Source organism: Bombina bombina, chromosome 3, assembly GCF_027579735.1.
Source record: "Bombina bombina isolate aBomBom1 chromosome 3, aBomBom1.pri, whole genome shotgun sequence".
In the NCBI taxonomy this organism is placed as follows: domain Eukaryota; kingdom Metazoa; phylum Chordata; class Amphibia; order Anura; family Bombinatoridae; genus Bombina; species Bombina bombina.
Genome location: NC_069501.1, coordinates 97,186,687 through 97,210,128, shown reverse-complemented (window position 1 = coordinate 97,210,128; position 23,442 = coordinate 97,186,687). Strand labels below are relative to the sequence as shown.

At 38.7% G+C, this 23,442-nt stretch overlaps 1 protein-coding gene across 2 annotated transcripts in view; it reads left to right on the top strand.

Moving 5' to 3' along the window:
- KCNJ15 (potassium inwardly rectifying channel subfamily J member 15) overlaps positions 1 to 7,821 on the top strand; it is a 90,440-nt gene extending 82,619 nt beyond the window's left edge. For both annotated transcript variants that reach the window (XM_053705932.1, XM_053705931.1), the window contains exon 2: positions 3,432 to 7,821. In XM_053705932.1, the coding sequence (XP_053561907.1) occupies positions 3,451 to 4,575 (1,125 nt within the window). In that variant the 5' untranslated portion in view covers positions 3,432 to 3,450 and the 3' untranslated portion in view covers positions 4,576 to 7,821. The remainder of the gene's footprint in view (positions 1 to 3,431) is intronic.
- The last annotated feature ends 15,621 nt before the right edge of the window (positions 7,822 to 23,442 follow it).

Below are 23,442 nucleotides of genomic sequence, written 5' to 3'. Positions count from 1 at the left end.
ATTTATTGATAGGGTAGTGTTAGGTTTAATTATATCTTAGGTTAGGATTTATTTTACAGGTAAATTTGTTATTATTTTAACTAGGTAACTATTAAATAGTTCTTAACTATTTAATAGCTATTGTACCTGGTTAAAATAATTACAAAGTTGCCTGTAAAATAAATATTAATCCTAAAATAGCTATAATATAATTATAATTTATATTGTAGCTATATTAGGATTTATTTTACAGGTAAGTATTTAGCTTTAAATAGGAATAAGTTATTTAATAAGAGTTAATTTATTTCGTTAGATGTAAATTATATTTAAGTTAGGGGGGTGTTAGTGTTAGGGTTAGACTTAGCTTTAGGGGTTAATCCATTTATTATAGTAGCGATGAGCTCCGGTCGTCAGATTAGGGGTTAATAATTGAAGGTAGGTGTCGGCGATGTTAGGGAGGGCAGATTAGGGGTTAATACTATTTATGATAGGGTTAGTGAGGCGGGTTAGGGGTTAATAACTTTATTATAGTAGCGGTGCGGTCCGCTCGGCAGATTAGGGGTTAATAAGTGTAGGCAGGTGTCGGCGACGTTGAGGGGGGCAGATTAGGGGTTAATAAATATAATATAGGGGTCGGCGGTGTTAGGGGCAGCAGATTAGGGGTACATAGGGATAACGTAGGTGGCGGCGCTTTGCGGTCGGAAGATTAGGGGTTAATTATTTTAAGTAGCTGGCGGCGACGTTGTGGGGGGCAGGTTAGGGGTTAATAAATGTAATACAGGGGTCGGCGCGGTTAGGGGCAGCAGATTAGGGGTACATAAGTATAACGTAGGTGACGGTCGGCAGATTAGGGGTTAAAATATTTTAATCGAGTGGCGGCGATGTGGGGGGAGCTCGGTTTAGGGGTACATAGGTAGTTTATGGGTGTTAGTGTACTTTAGGGTACAGTAGTTAAGAGCTTTATGAACCGGCGTTAGCCAGAAAGCTCTTAACTCCTGCTATTTTCAGGCGGCTGGAGTTTTGTCGTTAGAGCTCTAACGCTCACTTCAGAAACGACTCTAAATACCGGCGTTAGGAAGATCCCATTGAAAAGATAGGATACCCAAATGGCGTAGGGGGATCTGCGGTATGGAAAAGTCGCGGCTGAAAAGTGAGCGTTAGACCCTTTAATCACTGACTCCAAATACCAGCGGGCGGCCAAAACCAGCGTTAGGAGCCTCTAACGCTGGTTTTGACGGCTACCGCCGAACTCCAAATCTAGGCCTACGATAAGCAATCAATAGCAACGTGTTAACTCAATACCCATGTGCACATAAATTCATTTTTATTACTTTTCCATATGGTTCATATGTTTTAAAATTATTTCTTTTGTTAGCAAAAGTAAGTTTACAAGGTTTTGCAAATAATGAACAGTTAAGGGATAAACCTCTTAACCAGGAAAAACTATATCCCTGGTCATCTCTGATCTGACCAATTAAGGACAGGAGTTAATCAGCATTTGCCCTGAACTAACCAATGACTGTGTTGCAGGCTTGGTTGTTAGAATATTTAAAGTAATTGTAAATCCTAGCATTTGTGAAATGCTAGGATTTACAATTGGAACAAATAAAGGGGACTTTCATTCATGAAATATAAAATTCTTCATGCTGAAAGCTCCTTTATTTGTGAGAAGCATTCGCCGCACTGATCTGCTCAGGGAGCCCACCGGCAAAATGCTGTTTTATTGAGAGGTGACTTTTCCACCCTCTTAGCCAATAGCCATGCGGGCTATTCGGCTTGGCGCCAGCTGGAGCACACAGCTATTTGCTAAGAGGTGGAAACGTCACCTCTCAGCAAAATAGCATTCTGCCGTGGGCTGCCTGAGCAGCTCAGTGCGGCCAACGCTTCCAACAAATAAAGGAGCTTTCAGCATGAAGTATTTTTTACTTTATGAATGAATGTCCCCTTTATTTCTTCCAATTGTAAAACCTAGCGTGTCACAAACGCTAGGATTTACAAAAAGTTTAAGTATTTTAGAGGCACTCTAGGTTCTCTTAGGGATATGGACAAAGTTGTTTTTCAGTGGTATATTACAACAAAACAAGTAATATAAATACTGGAGGTATGCTGCAATGTTATTTTGTTTTTTTCCCAAATTAAATATTTAGCGTTTAGCAATATTGAGTTAAATGTTCTTTTGAAGGTAGCCAATACTGCAGTATCACAATTTTTAGTAGATGGTGGTTTCATGGAAAAAGCAGCTATTTAAAATGACAAAATATTTGAAACATTTTGAATACTTTATTTGAAATGTTGATTTGATGTTTATTAGGACACATAGGATTGGTCATAATTCTTTAGAAAAGCTTCTCAAATTATCTACAAAAATCTCCATAGACTTTAAAGGTAAATTGTGTAGAAAGTATTATGATTAACCCCCATGATCTGACATGTTAGATGTGCCCATGGAACAGCGTTGGGAAATTCAAACACTAGTATGAAGACCAGATCCAATTTCATGCATGTTTTTTTACTTCTCTGTAAATCTTATGAGCATCAAATAACAATATGTCATTATGTTAATATACTGGTTCTAATTCTGAGTTTAAAACCAATGATTCCCCTATGTTATGAACCAGTATGAAAACAAATTGTGCAATAAATTCAAGTTATAGGAAATGATTGATTAATTCATTGGGCAACGCGAGGTTTGATATTTTGCTGTGTTGGTAGAATATTCTGTTTTCTTATTTAATTATAATTTAATACAATCTTCTGTGTAGTAGACCACTGTAGGAGCATATATTGTAGTATTACTGTTAAACAGTATATAAATAAATCACATAAAGAAGCACTGCTGGAGTTGACATGTTGATATGATATTGTTAAATTATTATTATCATTTATTTGTATAGTGCTGCAAAATTCCGTAGCGCTGGGTACAGAGATAGGGGTATACAATGACAAGGATTTGTGATAAAATGCAAAACTTAACAAACTTAACAAATCTAGTACAGGAAGTAGAGGTCCCACTCCCTGGTCCAGAGAGCTTACAGTCTACAGGTTGAGGGTGCAGAGACATAAGGTTTGGGGTAGCTTGTTACATGGATTTTAGTTGAATCGGTGAGTCAGGCAGTTCAAGAATTATTTATGTTAGGATGAGAGATGGAGGAGAGATGTTAAGCCTATCTGAATAGGTGTATTTTCAAGGAGCGTCTGAAGCTATACAAGGTTGGAGACAAAGAGATTATAGGAGTGAAGAGACATAGGTCAGAGGTTGATCGAAGAGGATGGGTTGGGGAATATTTGGAGATGAGAGAGGAAATATAGTTATTGCTAAATAATGGTTTCTGAGATTTACTATTTCAGTTTTGGAAAATATGTCAAATCGTTATGTGATAAATCATACATGTTTTGCATGTTTTACTCTACACATCATATACTTTAATATATAACTGTTTTTATTCTTCTAGAACTCAATCAAGACTGAAGATGTCAGTAACTGACACAGATTTGTCAAGCTGTCCACTAGTGGTGGGAGATGTCACCAGTGAAGTAAAATTAGACAGACCAAGGGTGATATCGAAAAGTGGCCATAGCAATGTGAAGCTAGATAAAGTAGATGGTGTCTTTCTCCTATACCTTCAAGATTTGTGGACCACTGTGATTGACATGAAATGGAGATATAAACTCAGCTTATTTGCTGCTACTTTTCTGGTGACATGGTGCTTTTTTGGAGTCATTTACTTTGTCATTGCATATGTCCATGGAGACATGAAAAAAGAACAATTTTCCAACCACACACCCTGTGTAATGAATGTAGACTCCTTCACCGGAGCATTCCTCTTCTCTATGGAGTCTCAAACAACAATTGGCTATGGGTTCCGCTTCATTACAGAAGAGTGCCCATTTGCAATTTTTCTTCTTGTTGTACAACTGGTTCTTACAACTTTAATTGAAATTTTCATCACTGGCACTTTTCTGGCAAAAATTGCACGACCAAAAAAGAGGGCTGAAACTATCAAATTCAGCAACAAGGCTGTAATAACTAAACATAATGGAAAACTTTGCCTAGTTGTCCAAGTCGCAAATATGAGAAAAAGTCTTCTCATACAATGTCAACTTTATGGTAAACTTCTTCACACATATGAGACCAAGGAAGGAGAAAAAATCCTTCTTAAGCAAGCCAACATGAACTTCCATGTGGATTCCTCCTCAGAGAGCCCATTTTTAATCTTGCCTTTGACATTCTATCATGAACTTGATGAGAACAGCCCATTGAAGGATCTTACTCCACAAAATATCAAAACTAAAGAATTTGAACTTGTTGTTCTTTTAAATGCAACAGTGGAGTCAACTAGTAGCGTCTGTCAGAGCAGAACATCCTATCTTCCTGATGAAATCTACTGGGGCTATGAGTTTGTACCAGTTATTTCTCTCTCTACAAGTGGGAAATATGTAGCTGATTTTAGCAATTTTGATCAAATTAGAAAATGTTCTGTAGAACCTGTATATTATAGTAATTTTGAGAAGCAGCGATTGGAAGAATTGTATAGACAAGAAGCTCTAAAGGAAAGAGAAAAACGATCTACAATGTTAATACAAAGTAATGTTTAACTGTTAGGATTAGGCAGAGCAATACAACTATGAAATATACACATTCTAAAAAAGGTCTGTGAATATGTTGGGTATATAATGTGCTCTGTTATTACATGATGGGTACAGGCATTTTTTAACACATTTATTTATGTGAATTTATATTATGTTATCTATGCACACTTACCTATGAACAAGCCAATAAGGAAAGAGCAATTTAATTTATTTGAAGAAAAAGGAAAATTAAAGGGACACTGAACCCAATTTTTTGCCTTTCATGATTCAGATAGAGCATGCAATTTTAAGCAACTTTCTATTTTACTCCTATTGTCAATTTTTCTTCATTCTCTTGCTATCTTTATTTGAAAGGCAATAATGTAAGTTTAGAAGCCGGCCCATTTTTGGTTCACAACCTGGGTTTTCCTTGCTGATTGGACAGCACCAATAAACAAGTGCTATCCAGAGTTCTAACCAAAAAAGGCTGCTTAGCTTTATCAAATAAACATAGCAAGAGAACAAAGACAAATTGATAATAGGAGTAAATTAGAAAGTTGCTTAAAATTGCATGCTCCATCTGAAGCATTAAAGAAAAAATTGGGGTTTAGCATCCCTTTAAGCAAAAGCTATAAACATTAATATATCAAGTAAATATGTGAATATATCACGGCAAGTGCCAGCAAGCAGAAAGCATTTTGTTTGTGTGTTCAGCATGTTAGAGAAGTATATATATATATTTTTTGGTGCCAGCATGTTGTGAAGGAGATTGTATGGACCACATCCACTGCTTGGTACAATTTTTTTTTTCACTGTGTGTGGGTGGTAACTACTCACTGTATGTTTTGTACTGTAAGTCTTATGTTTGTATTTACATTTTGTATTATATTGACATTTGTCTAATGTTTTTGTGTGTGCAAGTCAAAACTCAGAATAAATGTTGTGCACAATTATGTGACTTAAAGGGACATAAAACACCTCACAATAGATGTTTATAAGTTAACACACTAGTAGATTGTGAATATTCTTGGAATGCATTAACACATTGTTTGCGGCAATTGTTCTGCAGTAGCCAACGTTCACCGTTTGCCCTATTTGGAAGAGCCAATCAGGGCTTGTTACCAGAGTAGACAAGACTTGCCACAGTTATGTTGTTAGTAAAGCTAGTAGTCTTTTGAAGTTCCTTATCCGATGACATCTGCTGAGGCCAATTACAGAGATATGTAGCAGGGTTAGCATTGGGACATCTGCAGTGTGCACTACCTATTATCACAATACAATAAAAGGGGCCAAAATAAATAATTAAAGAAAGCAACGTTGGTTTATAATTCATAATTTAACATTTTATATTACAGTCTTAGGGGCTGATTTAACAAGGGCCGAATGGCCCCTAATCGCCCTGTTTCCGCTGCTCCTTAACTCGTCCGCTGCCTCTGAGGCTGTGGACATTAATCCGCCCAATCGTATACGATCGGGTTGATTGAAACCCCCTGCTAGTAGCCGATTGGCCGCAAATCTGCAGGGGGCAGCATTGCACAAGAAGTTCACCAGAACTGCTTGTGCAATGTTAAATGCCGACAGTGATGTCTGGCGGACATGATACGGTACAGCGTATCATGTCCACCAGATATTAATAAATCGGCCCCTAATGTGTTTCAGATCCCTTTTAAGATGGTATTTGAGTGTTAAGTACATAAACAATGTGGTATGGTGTGGTAGGGTAAACTGATATCTATGTTGCATTTATATTTTTGCATTAATGTATGATTTATTTTTAACCTTACCGCTGGGTCATTACTTGGTAGCTAGCCCCTGTATACAGATAGAACTTGCATATTAGTCATGAATAGCAAATTGTAAATGTTTAGAAAGCAACAAACTGTTTTGTTTTTATTTTTGCAAGCTGAAATAAATTTGAACAGATCAGACTGTGGAACTAAACATAATAATAAATGGATCTATTTGATATTTCTAAACAACATATTGACATCTACAAAAAGGATCAAATATTCAGCACTAGATAGACTGATAACTCTGAATGTTATATACAACTCTTCAAAAACATTACCTAGAGCTAGATTACAAGTGGAGAGCTATATATAATTTCCATGAAAGTAATATAAGCGCTCTACTTTGTAATACAGGCGCACGCTAATGTGCTCTGGTATTACAAGCCCACATTAGCATTGCTAGGAAGCATTGCGCTCACTAGAGTTCGCTTCAATAGGCTTCTATGGAGTCTCGTTCTGACGCCGTCTGAGACGACATCAGAACTTCAGCGCCAACTAAGCGGGTAAGTCGTGTAGCAATGGGAGCAAGTATAAATATATATGTATATATATGTATATGCTGATATACATATATATTTACGAGTTAATATGTGTATAAACACATATTAACACCAAAATATATATGTATATAAGCATATACATATATATTTACAGGGAACACAAAGTTCCCATTGACCACAACCCCCCACTCCCACCAACTTTAACCCAAAAATACTGCCTAGTGCAGTAATTTTATTAAAAAATAAAGATGCTGCCATCTTTATTTTTTAATAAACTACACTTGACAGTATTTTTGGGGCAATTGGTGCAGATTTATAAAATAAACCAGAGATCGGATCTCTGGTTAATTTTGTAAGCGCTAATTACTACCTCGAGCTTGCGGTAGCAATAACCAGCCACTTGTACTGGCTGGTTAATTAATTGCAAACTGGCAAATTTAGATAATTTAGCGATTCACTTGTAATCTAGCCCATAGAGTTTAAAAGTATGTACTATACATATAATAAACATTGTATAGACTTAATCAGAAATATCTTATTGCCGGAAAGATAATTATATAATTTAAAATCACATACTGTTAAGATCAGTTAACAAAAGGCTGATCTGCTGCTAGTATTTAAAAATATAAAAGTAAATTATAATCACTGTAAGATTGTTTTTACATGAATATATATTTTTCAATATTTTTGATGTAATTATATTTGCACACTTTTATATTTTGTTGTCATTTGGTGGAGGATTCACATTTGAGTTTAACGTTTTAATGTCATATTTTATATTTACATAAACAAGTTGTATATACTTTTTAAATCTTTTTAACATTGTAAACTCAACTGCCACGATATAATAAATATGTAATAAAATGTTCTGTGGTTTTTAAATTAAAATCAATGAAAATATTCTTTTTAGCTATTATCATAAATACATGTTATTGAAGTGAGTTAAAAATAAAAAAAATAAAGTATATTTTTTTAAAAATGGATTTAGTGTACTTTGAAAATTGTGTTGTGATTTATTTTTTTGACAGCAGCTCAATGATTGCTGCCATACGCTAATTAACCCTTTTGCTGCTGTAATTTAATGCTCCTATAGGAAAGCTTTTTTTCAGTCATTTACATTTATCACGTGCAAATATCAATTTCAGAGCTTTGTCTATGAGGAACAAATGATGCCTTCTTTTCTGTAGACCAAGCAGTTTTAGAAAATAACTTTAGTTTGCATAAATGCCTAAACATAGGAAAAGGCTACAATATAAAAAAATAGATGTCCTATAGCATACATAATAGCAAATAGCATAATAGGCACTAGAAAATGCAGATATTTGATTGGGTCAAAAGAATGACACATTGTCACCCTTCTCCTTTGCAGTCTATGGGCATTGCAGAGGGTTATAACAGATCTTCTCAATTAAAAGGTTAAATAGTTATTATTTAGTGACAACATGCTATTTGCATTCTACTAAATGAAAGAGGCATCTTACATTGGGGTACAATTACTAAACCTGTGAGGAGCTTCTGTAATCTTTAATACAATTAAGCCTAAACATGGACCTCCCTACCACAATAAACACTAAATGCAAAGGCTATAATCCAACTACAGATCCCCAGGTCCTTGCTAGCCTACCCTGGCTCCTAAGTAGCCTGCTTCATGACCTCCACACTACAAACCACCTAAACACCCAAGAGACCCTAACACGATCCTCTATCAAATTTCACAAAACATGACCAGCATAGTGGAAACCCTCCAAACACCCAAGGACATCTCAAAATAAGGAAATCATCCCTTAAAGGGGTCATTAACTACCAATGAACCCCCAAATCCCATTGCCAGATTCAAAAAAACAAGACAAAACAAACAATAAAAGAACCTAAAAGTTATTTTTCAGCCACATTAGAAGGGTCCAGATCCCTCTAAAACATCTTCCTTGGGTTATTCAAGTGTTCAATGCTTATATTTCATGCAATTCTGATTAATTAAGAGGTTACTCGCTCAGAATTGCGCCTATATAGTTTGCTTCCAATAGTTTTTTTTGTTAATCAGTTTGGAATTGTTTCATTTTTATGTGGAAGTTCATTTTTGGAGGTTGTTTAATGCTCTGAGAGGGGACATTTTGGTTTTGGGGGTCTCTTGAATATTTATGAGTTTTCAGGGGGATTATGTAATGGGGGCTCTTCAACGTTAGGGACATGTTTTGGGGCATTGTGTAGTGGTTCCTTTAGGTGTTAGTGGGTTTTGAATTGGGGTCACAGTAATATTGTTAACACAGTGCAACAGATAATTTACATTTTGATCGTCCACACTGAATTTTCTGATTCTTTTCCAAGAACATCATATATGTTTTACACCAATTTTCTTTTTTATGTTACTTCAGTTTTCTTCAAAATATTTATTTTGTCCCCCCCCCCTCTCTAAACTTACCTTCTTTTTTCTACTCATCATTTCTATCCTCAAGGGAAAAAAATCACAAGCATCAAGCAGAGTTTCTCATACTCATGCATTTTTCTTCTATACCTTTGACACCTCCCTTTCCTTTCTTGCCCTTCTTCCTCCATAGAAGCCAAGATTGATTCCCAGTTACTAAGCCCCCAGGAAAATAAATAACTGGATCAATAAGGTTTAATATAGAGGACATGGATTGACTTGAGACATTTTAATGAAATGGATAAGCTTGTGATCTTTTTAGATGGAAAGAACAGATATAGATTTTGTGTAAACAGCAACACTTTGCCACCTGCTTTGTATGTAGGCATTGGATACCTGTGGAGATCTACAGATGTTTTCATCAAGAGTTTATCAAACTAGAGTGACTGCTAAAGCACTTGAAAAACATGACACAACAGAAATTTGAGTTTAGGCAAAAATATCCAAATGAAGGTGGGTACAGAAATTATAACTAAAAACAGTGCTTGTTATGTGCAGAAATGACCAACATCTTTTTTATTGAGCCAAAAGGTCCAAGGCTTCAATAGAAGGAATTAGAGAGCTTTCAGGCAAAAAACAAACAAGCATCTAAATTATTGAAGCAGAGACCATAATCTCAATTAAATTCACTTTTTAATTTAGTAAATAGATTAAATACGTGCCACCAAAGTTCATTTAGACTGGAGGTTTAGATAAGAATATCATATAAATGTAACTTTATTTCCTCAAAAAACTCATTAACAAAATTCTGAAAAAACTGTATCGTGTTGTAGAAGTCAGAGGGCAAACCCAACTGAAATGGCTATAATTGTTTCTTAAAGCTTTATTCTATTTAGCTTCTCTTTTCCAAACCAGATTGTATGCACTGTATATATTAACCACTTAAATGTGACGGACAATTTAGTGTTGTTCCCATCTCTGGGTTTTCTCTTAAACAAGACAGTATCCTACATTGAGAGCTGCAGTGTCTGTTCAGACTGGCATGATGTGTGATATTGATCAATTAGAAATACTAAAAAGCATCCTCTAGCACTCATTATAAACTAAATGATGATATCATAACAACATCAAGTCACCAAATGCTCTGAGTAGTCTAAAAGTAAAACTAAACTGCATGTAATTCACATTATTTATAAATGATCTGCCAAATGTCTGCAAATCCTCAACTGTACACATGTACGCAGACGACACGGTAATCTATGCAAGCAAACCCGATCTGCCGCAGCTTGAGGCAGTGCTCCAAGACCAGTTCACAGAGGTAGAAAAGTGGATCTCAAAAAACAAACTCTTACTAAACACTGACAAAACTGTCACAATGATCTTTGGAACGGTATCTAAATTACGCAAACTACAAAAGTACCATCTACACAAATTAAAACAAAATCAAATGGCATACTGACCGCAGTCCACTCTTTCAAATACTTGGGTATGTTGTTAGACCCCAATCTATCTTTTGGCCTCCACATAGAAAAACTTCCATCTAAACTTTATCCAAAACTAGGTGCCCTGTACAGAAACAAATCCTGCCTCAGCCCTACAGTAAAGGAAATGATTGTACAGCAAATGCTGATGCCAATCATGGATTATAGAGACGTAGTATATGCACCTGCAACGCAAAGTCACCTTAATAAACGTAATGCATTGTATAACTCGTTCTGCCGCTTTGTGCTACAATGTAACTACAGGACCCACCATTGTGACATGCTAAAAAAACTAAACTGGCTTTCACTGGAATCCAGACGCACACTCCATCTTTCCTGCCTTGTGTTTAAGAGCCTTTCTGGGAAGCTCCCACCCTACCTGAGCAGAATGCTCTCCCCGGCTGTTCCCACCTCCCATAACCTCCGATCCAGTAGCAGTACATTACTTAGTTTGCCTCCATACAAAAAGAAAGCAGCTCGATCCTCCTTTTCCTACAGAGCACCACAATTATGAAGCGACCTGTAAAAGAACAATAAAAGAATTATGAGAAGCACTCGAGTTGGAGCAAACAAACGAATTTAATGGACAGTTCCATATGACAAGTACATCAAAAGCGTGAGGGGTGCATACCCCCAGATTACAAGTGCAGAGAAAAATGGTGTGAAAAAATCATAAGTGCAGGGCACCCAAACAAACGGCTTACGCGTTTCGGCCTAAGCCTTACTCATAGCCTATTAAAATGTGCACCAAACAAGCGTGCTATAAAAACTAGCCCACACTTTGATTGGCTGCCAGACAAGCTTCCTTTTTGGTGACTGGCCAATCACGGTGGTGTAAACACACACACCTACATTACACTCATTAGTAGCCCCTTCCCTCTCTATAGCTGTCAGGTTACCAAACCTTGTATCTACATACCTATATCGGCACTAGCGCCAGATCACATAATAGACAGCGGGGCATCCGCTCCCTTCGTGCCGAGTGCGCATCCAATGGCGCCGCAACACTATGATGTGGAAGTAAGCGGCGTCAGGAGAACGAACAATCCGTGACCCACGGATCATGTACAACCATTGTGATACGCATCCAGCACGAATATAGAGTCAGTCATCCTAGTGTATAAGGGCTGATTGTAAACAGCACTGTGCGGCCATAGAGCCCAAATATGTATCCTTGCGCTTAAGCAAATCCGCACAGCCCATACACTGTGAGGTGGCCCCGGGGGGGATCCCCAGCCCTAGGAACCTGTACACTTAGTCACTTTAGTGGGATGTAAGGGATCACAAAAGAGAAAACTGTAATAAACCAGTAATAAGGTTAATTAATGGGATGATGAAACATTGCAATTTGTTCCCTTTGTATGTAAAGTGGAGATGAATTGTAGACAAGTGGTTTCATTGGATTTAATAACAACCTTGAGCATCCCCAGAAAGCAAAAGGCCCCCAGGTTGGTCCAACGTTACCTTGCAAAAGTATAAATAAATAAACCAAAAAACCACGAGGTGAGACAAAATGCCTGGGCGAGAGAGGATTCCTAGACCGACCAAAAAGTTGCCTGTAAAATAAATATAAATCCTAAAATAGCTACAATATAATTATTATTTATATTGTAGCTATATTAGGGTTTATTTAACAGGTAAGTATTTAGCTTTAAATAGTAATAATTTATTTAATAAGAATTATTTTATTTCGTTAGAATAAAATTATATTTAACTTAGGGGGGTGTTAGGGGTTAATACATTTATTAGAGTAGCGGTGAGGTCCGGTCGGCAGTTTAGGGGTTAATAATTGTAGGTAGGCGGCGGCGACGTTGGGGGGGGGCAGATTAGGGGGTAATAAATATTATGTAGGGGTCGGCGATGTTAGGGGCAGCAGATTAGGGGTACATAGGGATAATGTAGGTAGCGGCGGTGTGCGGTCGGCAGATTAGGGGTTAAAAAATTTTAATAGAGTGGCGGCGATGTGGGGGGGCCTCGGTTTAGGGGTACATAGGTACTTTATGGGTGTTAGTGTACTTTAGAGCACAGTAGTTAAGAGCTTTATGAACCGGCGTTACCCCAGAAAGCTCTTAACTCCTGGCTTTTTCCTGCGGCTGGAGTCTTGTCGTTAGATTTCTAACGCTCACTTCAGCCAAGACTCTAAATACCGGCGTTAGAAAGATCCCATTGAAAAGATAGGATATGCAATTGGCGTAGGGGGATCTGCGGTATGGAAAAGTCGCGGCTGGAAAGTGAGCATTAGACCCTTTCCTGACTGACTCTAAATACCAGCGGGCGGTAAAAACCAGCGTTAGGACCCCCTAACGCTGGTTTAACCGGCTAATGCAGAACTCTAAATCTAGGCGTTATTGTTTACAAATGCTTAATAGTGATGGGTGCGTGTATGTATCATTTATTCCATAATGTCAATGGAAAGTTTTTACAAACTCACATGTGAGTGCTTGTGTCTGCTATTACTGCGTGTGTGTCTATCTATCCCTGCCTGTATGTGTGTATCTGCCTATAACTGCCTGAGTGTGTGTGTGTGTGTATGCCTATCTATCCCTGCCTGTGTGTGTGTGTCTGCTATTACTGCCTGAGTGTGTGTGTGTGCCTATCTATCCCTGCCTGTGTCTGTATCTGCATATTACTGCCTGTGTGTGCATGCATCTGCCTATTACTGAGTGTGTGTGTGTGTATGCCTATCTATCCCTGCCTGCGTGTGACTGCTATTACTGCCTGAGTGTGTGTGTGCCTATCTATCCCTGCCTGTGTGTGTATCTGCCTATTACTACCTTAGTGTGTGTGTGTGTGTATGCCTATCTATCCCTGCCTGTGTGTGTCTGCTATAACTGCCTGAGTGTGTGTGTGCCTATCTATCCCTGCCTGTGTGTGTGTATCTGCCAATTACTGCCTGAGTGTGTGTGTGTGCCTATCTATCCCTGCCTGTGTGTGTGTGTATCTGCCTATAAGTGCCTGAGTGTGTGTGTGCCTATCTATCCCTGCCTGTGTGTGTCTGCTATTACTGCCTGAGTGTGTGTGAGTGCCTATCTATCCCTGCCTCTGTGTGTATCTGCCTATTACTGCCTGTGTGTGTGTATGCATATCTATCCCTGCCTGTGTGTGCATGGATCTGCCTATTAGTGCCTGCTGTGTGTGCATGTATCTACCTATTACTGACTGTGTGCGTGTATGCCTATCTATCCCTGCCTGTGTGTGCATGTCTCTGTCTATAACTGACTGTGTGCATGTCTCTGTCTATTACTGCCTGTGAGTGCATGTATCTGTCTATTATTGTCTGTGTGAGCATGTCTATGTCTATTACTGCCTGTGTGTGAATGTCTGTCTATTACTGCCTGTGTGTGCATGTCTCTGTCTATTACTGCCTGTGAGTGCAGGTATCTGCCTATTATTGTCTGTGTGTGCATGTCTCTGTCTATTACTGCCTGTGTGTGCATGTCTCTATCTATTACTGCCTGTGAGTGCATGTCTCTGTTACTACCTGTTTGTGCATGTCTCTGTCTATTACTACCTGTTTGTGCATGTCTCTGTCTATTACTGCCTGTGTGTGCATGTCTCTGTCTATTACTGCCTGTGAGTGCATGTCTCTGTCTATTACTGCCTGTGTGTGCATGTCTCTGTCTATTACTGCCTGTGAGTGCATGTCTCTGTTACTACCTGTTTGTGCATGTCTCTGTCTATTACTACCTGTTTGTGCATGTCTCTGTCTATTACTGCCTGTGTGTGCATGTCTCTGTCTATTACTGCCTGTGAGTGCATGTCTCTGTTACTACCTGTTTGTGCATGTCTCTGTCTATTACTACCTGTTTGGCATGTCTCTGTCTATTACTGCCTGTGTGTGCATGTCTCTGTCTAATACTACCTGTGAGTGCATGTCTCTGTTACTGCCTGTGTGTGCATGTCTCTGTCTATTACTGTCTGTTAGTGCATGTCTCTGTCTATTACTGTCTATGAGTGCATGTCTCTGTCTATTACTGTGTGTGTGCATGTCTCTCTCTGTCTATTACTGCCTGTGTGTATAGTATATTTGCAAATTATTTATGTGCAAAAATCTCATAGACATTAATAGTGCATTTTGTAAAAAATACACCCAGTGACAGTCTATTGGAAGTTTTGTAGATACATTTTGGATAAGAATTTAAAGGGATTGATATGCAATAAACAAATAAATATGCATAGCTATAAGAAAAAGTATAAATACAATGGCGATTTTGAAATATATAAAGATATTTTTAGATAATATCAATATATTTGGAAAAAACATTGTACTAGAAAAAGGACATATTTAAAGGGATAGGAAAGTCAAAATTAAACTTTCATAATTCAGAATACACCAAAAAAAAATAAGACAATTCTATTATTCTTGTTCTCTTGGTATCCATTGTTGAAAAGCATATGTACATATCCTTAGCAGCAGCAATGCACTACTAGGAGCTAACTGGTGGTTGGCAGCAACACACATTTGTCTCTTGTCATTTGCTCACCAGATGTGTTCATCTAGGTCCCAGTAGTGCACTGCTGCTTTGGAGCTTACCGCTAAATGACAGAGTGACATGCAAGGTCTAGGAGGGGGACTTTAGAATCTGTGAGAGGGCGCATTTTGGAATTTTGCCCTGGGAGCTAGATTCTCTAGAAACGGCCCTGAGTATATATCTAAAACTTTGGGGCTTGGTTAGGAGTCTTAAAATCAGCACAGTCACCTAGATTACAAGTTTTGCGCTTAACAGGGTGCAAAAATAACGGCAAAAAATATGCGTTATTGCACTCTCTATAGCACTGCCATTACTAGTTACTGAAAAGCCTCCTTGTGCTGTGCGGTATGGTGCGTTAAGCCGATTTATCAAGCTCCGTATGGAGTTCATACCCATGTTTCTGCGTGAGCCTTCATAACTTGTCCGCCTGCTCTGAGACCGCAGACAGAAATCAACCCAATCGTATGCAATCGGGTTGATTGACACCCCCTACTAGTGGTCGATTGGCCGCGAATCTGCAGGGGGCGGCATTGCACCAGCAGTTCACAAGAACGATGTGCAGTGGACATGTTACGCTACATCGTATCATGTCCGCTCGCACTATGATAAATATACCCCCATTTCTAAACATCCCTAATCCGCCGCCCCCACATCGCTGGCACCTAAATAAAGTGATTAACCCCTAATCCGCCACTCCCCGACATCGCCAACACTAAATATAATTATTAACCCCTATTCCACCGCTCCTTGACATCGCCGACACTAATAAAAGTAACTTTGGTCATATTGTGTGACTAAGATCCCAATTTTAAAATATGAGCTTAGGTGAATTTTTGCAATATTTAAAATGTTTTGATAATATAGAAGTGGATGTGCGGCAATATTCTATTTTGTGTAATTATTCAGTTGTTTGCTTGCACCCCTAAGAAGTAATATAAATAAAATAATTTTGTAAGGTGTGCAGAATCATTTGTATATATATATATATATATATATATATATAAATACATATATATATATATATTGATACATATATATATATTGATACATTTACATGTCTAAATATGTTTATATATATATATATATGTGTGTACAGATGTATTTGTATGTATATTTATTTACATACATATATACACACACATATATATATATATATATATATATACATATAAATAAAACACACAGAGAAAACCCTGCACAAGCTCACAGCTAAGCTAAGATTTAAAAGCAAAAATGGAAAGGTTAGTTACCGCATCTGGCCAAATGGGACAAGCCCAGGTACCACGTCAAGGTCACAGGCAGTTAACCCCAGACAGGTCTGGGTGCAAGAACCATAGGGGAAATTACAAAACAAATTAATACAACACCCAGAGAAAACCCTGCACTCACCAGCAAGCTCACAGCTAAGATTTAAAAGCAAAAATGGAAAGGTTAGTTACCGCATCTGGCCAAATGGGACAAGCCCAGGTACCATGTCAAGGTCACAGGCAGTTAACCCCAGACAGGTCTGGGTGCAAGAACCATATGGGAAATTACAAAACAAATTAATACAACACCCAGAGAAAACCCTGCACTCACTAGCAAGCTCACAGCTAAGATTTAAAAGCAAAAATGGAAAGGTTAGTTACCGCATCTGGCCAAATGGGACAAGCCCAGGTACCACGTCAAGGTCCTTTTCTCTGTGTGTTGTATTAATTTGTTTTGTAATTTCCCCTATGGTTCTTGCACCCACACCTGTCTGGGGTTAACTGCAGGTGACTCTGGTGATAGCACAGCTTCTTGTGAGTGCCACTGAGCACCCAAGGCCGAGCATGTTACAGGGTCATGGGATGTGTACCCAGTCCGGTCTAGAAGTGCAGTCCCCTTCTGTGTTTTGTATATTACTGGGGTGATTACATAAGCCTGTTCACCCTTCCCTTGTTCCCAGTTTGTTTGGATTTGAGAGCTTGCATTGTGTGGCTGTTTTAGGGTCCCAGGTATTGGAAAGGACCTTGACGTGGTACCTGGGCTTGTCCCATTTGGCCAGATGTGGTAACTAACCTTTCGTTTTTTGCTTTTAAATCTTAGCTGTGAGCTTGCTAGTGAGTGCAGTGTGTTGTATTAATTTATTTTTTAATTTCCCTACGGTTCTTGCACCCAGACCTGTCTGGGGTTAACTGCCTGTGACTCTGGTGAGTGCCAAGCACCCAGGGCTGAGCATGTTGCAGGGTCATGGGATGTGTACCCGGTGCGGTCTAGGAGGGCAATCCCCTTCCGTGTTTTGTATTTATATATTTATACATCTCTCAGAGTAGCAACATCACCAGCATGATGTCCCAAAGGAAATCATTTTAAAAGTGCAGGTATTCCGTGTTTTATAGCCCTATCTATGTGAGCAATCATTTTGCAACACTTGTTCACAGGTGCATAATCAGGAGAAGCCCTCCGTGTTCAGTCTCTCACATCCATCTCACTTCTGGGTAGATATCCCATCTGATTAGATAGTGTCAGCAGTCAAGGGAGCCAATGCGTAGTTAAGACGAAGAACAGCATGGTTAATTTGCATATTCACTTCAATATGAGCACGCCCATATGACCTATGCCTCTGTGCTGTATAATGAGATGGTCTTTCAGGATTGAAACTTATAACGATCACATGATACACATGATTGAACTTATTGTAACACAACATCCTCTTTGGGAAACTAATCTCCATATTCATGCCCTACATTCACTGAGCGGGTCATCTCGTAGTCAAAGACATCCATCTCTTCACACTTAGCCGTTTGAAGAAGCCATTTTCTTATACTGATAATAAGTGAGACATAAAGATCTTGAGAAAACTATTCATGCTTAATCCATCTTCTAGTTGGATTGCTCACAATAGGGGTACAACACTCATGGAATGAAATATTAAACAAAGATAAAAAAAGGTAAAAAAGTTAAAAACAGTCAATCTCACATTGCACACAATAGGATATAACCTACATTTCAGAGGAGCCCTAATAATTGAGACAGAAAATTTGACCTTAATGGCAGTAATCCATTACAGATTAAGTAGTAAGTGTCATGATGAACGCATTACTGCTATTCTCAGCCAGTGAAAGGTCCAAAGTCCAATTTTACGTTGAAACCCTTAGGGAACACAGTGTCCTGCATGAAGATCCATCTGGACTCCAGTTGGAGTAACATTCTAGCACGGTCCCTTCCTCTCTTTTGGTGAGGAACATGGTCGATCATCATGGTGCGCAAACTTGACAGATTGTGTTTGTGAGTGGAAAAATGTTGTGCCACTGGGAGGTCTGATTCTCCCTTTTTTATCACCTCCATGATGGAGCATCTATGGTTGGCCATTCTTTTTTTGTAGATTGTTGTTGTATCTCTTATTTTTATGTGGATGTTGGAAAGTGTCCCCCACATGCATACTGTTACACGTGACACAGTCTCCGTAACCGAAACACCCCACTCGTGTAGATTTAAGATATGATTCCTTCTGGTAACATTTCTTAATGTCTGTTTTGACTAAAAGGTCATGGACAATTGATACCATTATACTGTGTGAAATAACAATAGCAATTTACATGTGTGAAATTAACCTTTTCACTCCCAAAAGGATAGCAAGACTTGTAAATGAATTAGTCACATATTTGATCTGGGACATTAAGGATATGCAGTACGAGTGTGTATGCTGTGTAATTTACGTGTTATACTGTAAATTGTTCATTATTAATGTTTTCTAAGTTTGTTTATTCTAAAAAAAAACACTTGTATGTTGTCAAGACCACATACAAATATAAAACATACTAATTTTCTTTCCAAATCAAGTTCAGATCCAGGTTTTACATTTTTCTAGACAGGTATCCGATACCAAATTTCAGTTTCAATTTTTTTTTTAATTAAATTATTCTGAAAATATTGTTTAAGTTGTTTAATACAGAAATCCTCTTTAAAAATGATAATGGATCATTGAATATTATATTGCTGTGGGAGTATGGAGGATAGTCTTCTGCTGCTCAAATGTTTCACCATCTCCAACGTTACTTTACACCTAGCAGATATTTTGTCTTTCTTAAGACAGTGCTGGGGAAGCCCTTACTTCTCCTTTTCTTGCCATACAAGGTGACTGCTTTTAATACTGCTGTCTTCCCTGAAAGTGCATTTTTGAGGTTTATTTACTATCAGGCTTACCTACTTAGTTTAGTAAATCTGCTGCCTGCTGCTTCTACTTTCACTTCTGCCTCTGCCCTTCCTGCTCTGTGGTGGTCATCATCCCTCATTGCCAAACTCTTAGGTAACTGCTTGACACTGTGTCCAAGTGGCTCTAGGTCCTGTCCAAGAGGCTCTAGGCCTTGAAGGTGTATTTTTGAGGTGTATGTACTGGCAGGCCTACCTAGTTCAGTAACTCTGCTGTCTGCTGCTGCCACTCCTGCTTCTGCCCTTTCTGCTCTGTGGTGGTGATCATCTGCCAATGCCAAATCCTCAGGAAACTGTAGTGTCCAAGGGCATCTAGGCATGTGTTGCCATCCTCCTCTCTTGGAGGTGTATTTTTGAAGTTTATTTACTGTCAGGCCTACATACCTAGTTCATTAACTCTGCTGCCTGCTGCTGCCACTCGTTCAATGCCAAACCCTCAGGGAAATGCTGGGTATTTTGTCCAAGTGACTCTAAGCACCTGTTGCCCTCATCCTTCCTGGTGGTGTATTTTTGAGGTTTATATACTGTCAGTCCTACCTACCAAGTTAAGTAATTCTGCCTCCTGATGCTGCCACTCCTGTTTCTCCTCGCCCTACTCAGTGCTGGTCATCATCTGTCAATGCAAAACTATCAGGGAACTGCTGGCTGCTGTGTCACAGGAGCACTAGGCACCTAGAGGTGTATTTTTGAGGTTTATGTACTGTCAGGCTTACTTACCTAATTCAGTTACTATGTTGCTTGCTGCTGCTTGCTTCTCCCAATCCTGCTCCTGCACTCACTGGCTGCTGTGTCTAAGGGACTCTATGAATACATCCAAAAAGAAAGGAGGGACCAGTGTTTAAAGCATTATATTTGGATGTCATTATGGTCGCTTCCAGTTTACCAATATCCTTATTACTAGCCTGTTCTCAAATTAGTCTCACATTAATTTGATTGTATCCAACGACAAAGTTTTAAGGATCCTATTTAAAATTCAGGCAACTGTATTCTCATTGTATATTCAGAAAGTCACAGAACTTACTAACGGCTAGATTTGGAGTTTTGTCGGTAACGACCCGAAAAACTAACGCCGGCTTTTTTCTGGCCGCACCATAAAAATAACTCTGGCATTGAGAGTCCACATAAAGGCTGCGTTAGGCTCCAAAAAAGGAGCGTAGAGCATTTTTAACGCAGCTTCAACTCTCGATACCAGAGTTGCTTACGGACGCGGCCAGCCTCAAAAACGTGCTCGTGCACGATTCCCCCATAGGAAACAATGGGGCTGTTTGAGCTGAAAAAAACCCAAACACCTGCAAAAAAGCCGCGTTCAGCTCCTAACGCAGCCCCATTGTTTGCTATGCGGTAACCCTTCCTACGTCTGCACTTAACACTCTAACATGTATCCCGAGTCTAAACACCCCTAACCTTACACTTATTAACCCCTAATCTGCCGCCCCCGCTATCGCTGACCCCTGCATATTATTATTAACCCCTAATCTGCCGCTCCGTAAACCGCCGCTACTTACATTATCCCTATGTACCCCTAATCTGCTGCCCTAACATCGCCGACCCCTATATTATATTTATTAACCCCTAATCTGCCCCCCACAACGTCGCCTCCACCTGCCTACACTTATTAACACCCTAATCTGCCGACCGGACCTGAGCGCTTCTATAATAAAGTTATTAACCCCTAATCCGCCTCACTAACCCTATCATAAATAGTATTAACCCCTAATCTGCCCTCCCTAACATCGCTGACACCTAACTTCAAACATTAACCCCTAATCTGCCGACTGGAGCTCACCGCTATTCTAATAAATGTATTAACCCCTAAAGCTAAGTCTAACCCTAACACTAACACCCCCCTAAATTAAATATAATTTAAATCTAACGAAATTAATTAACTCTTATTAAATAAATTATTCCTATTTAAAGCTAAATACTTACCTGTAAAATAAATCCTAATATAGCTACAATATAAATTATAATTATATTATAGCTATTTTAGGATTTATATTTATTTTACAGGTAACTTTGTATTTATTTTCACCAGGTACAATAGCTATTAAATAGTTAAGAACTATTTAATAGCTAAAATAGTTAAAATAATTACAAATTTACCTGTAAAAGAAATCCTAACCTAAATTACAAATAAACCTAACACTAGACTATCAGTAAATTAATTAAATAAACTACCTACAATTACCTACAATTAACCTAACACTACACTATCAATAAATTAATTAAATACAATTGCTACAAATAAATACAATTAAATAAACTAGCTAAAGTACAAAAAATAAAAAAGAACTAAGTTACAAAAAATAAAAAATTATTTACAAACATAAGAAAAATATTACAACAATTTTAAACTAATTACACCTACTCTAAGCCCCCTAATAAAATAACAAAGCCCCCAAAAATAAAAAAATGCCCTACCCTATTCTAAATTACTAAAGTTCAAAGCTCTGTTACCTTACCAGCCCTGAACAGGGCCCTTTGCGGGGCATGCCCCAAGAAATACAGCTCTTTTGCCTGTAAAAAAAAACATACAATACCCAAGCCCCCCAACATTACAACCCACCACCCACATACCCCTAATCTAACCCAAACCCCCCTTAAATAAACCTAACACTAAGCCCCTGAAGATCTTCCTACCTTGTCTTCACCATACCAGGTTCACCGATCGGTCCAGAAGAGCTCCTCCGATGTCCTGATCCAAGCCCAAGCGGGGGGCTGAAGAGGTCCATGATCCGGCTGAAGTCTTCATCCAAGCGGGGCAGAAGAGGTCTTCCATCCGATTGAAGTCTTCATCCAAGCGGCATCCATCCGGAGCGAAGCGGCAGCATCCTGAAGACCTCCACCGCGGAACATCCATCCTGGCCGACGACTGAACGACGAATGACGGTTCCTTTAAATGACGTCATCCAAGATGGCGTCCCTCGAATTCCGATTGGCTGATAGGATTCTATCAGCCAATCGGAATTAAGGTAGGAATATTCTGATTGGCTGATGGAATCAGCCAATCAGAATCAAGTTCAATCCGATTGGCTGATCCGATCAGCCAATCAGATTGAGCTCGCATTCTATTGGCTGTTCCGATCAGCCAATAGAATGCAAGCTCAATCTGATTGGCTGATTGGATCAGCCAATCGGATTGAACTTGATTCTGATTGGCTGATTCCATCAGCCAATCAGAATATTCCTACCTTAATTCCGATTGGCTGATAGAATCCTATCAGCCAATCGGAATTCGAGGGACGCCATCTTGGATGACGTCATTTAAAGGAACCGTCATTCGTCGTTCAGTCGTCGGCCAGGATGGATGTTCCGCGGTGGAGGTCTTCAGGATGCTGCCGCTTTGCTCCGGATGGATGCCGCTTGGATGAAGACTTCAATCGGATGGAAGACCTCTTCTGCCCCGCTTGGATGAAGACTTCAGCCGGATCATGGACCTCTTCAGCCCCCCGCTTGGGCTTGGATCAGGACATCGGAGGAGCTCTTCTGGACCGATCGGTGAACCTGGTATGGTGAAGACAAGGTAGGATGATCTTCAGGGGCTTAGTGTTAGGTTTATTTAAGGGGGGTTTGGGTTAGATTAGGGGTATGTGGGTGGTGGGTTGTAATGTTGGGGGGCTTGGGTATTGTATGTTTTTTTTTACAGGCAAAAGAGCTGTATTTCTTGGGGCATGCCCCGCAAAGGGCCCTGTTCAGGGCTGGTAAGGTAAAAGAGCTTTGAACTTTAGTAATTTAGAATAGGGTAGGGCATTTTTTTTATTTTGGGGGGCTTTGTTATTTTATTAGGGGGCTTAGAGTAGGTGTAATTAGTTTAAAATTGTAATATTTTTCTTATGTTTGTAAATATTTTTTTATTTTTTGTAACTTAGTTCTTTTTTATTTTTTGTACTTTAGTTAGTTTATTTAATTGTATTTATTTGTAGCAATTGTATTTAATTAATTTATTGATAGTGTAGTGTTAGGTTAATTGTAGGTAATTGTAGGTAGTTTATTTAATTAATTTATTGATAGTCTAGTGTTAGGTTTATTTGTAACTTAGGTTAGGATTTCTTTTACAGGTAAATTTGTAATTATTTTAACTATTTTAGCTATTAAATAGTTCTTTACTATTTAATA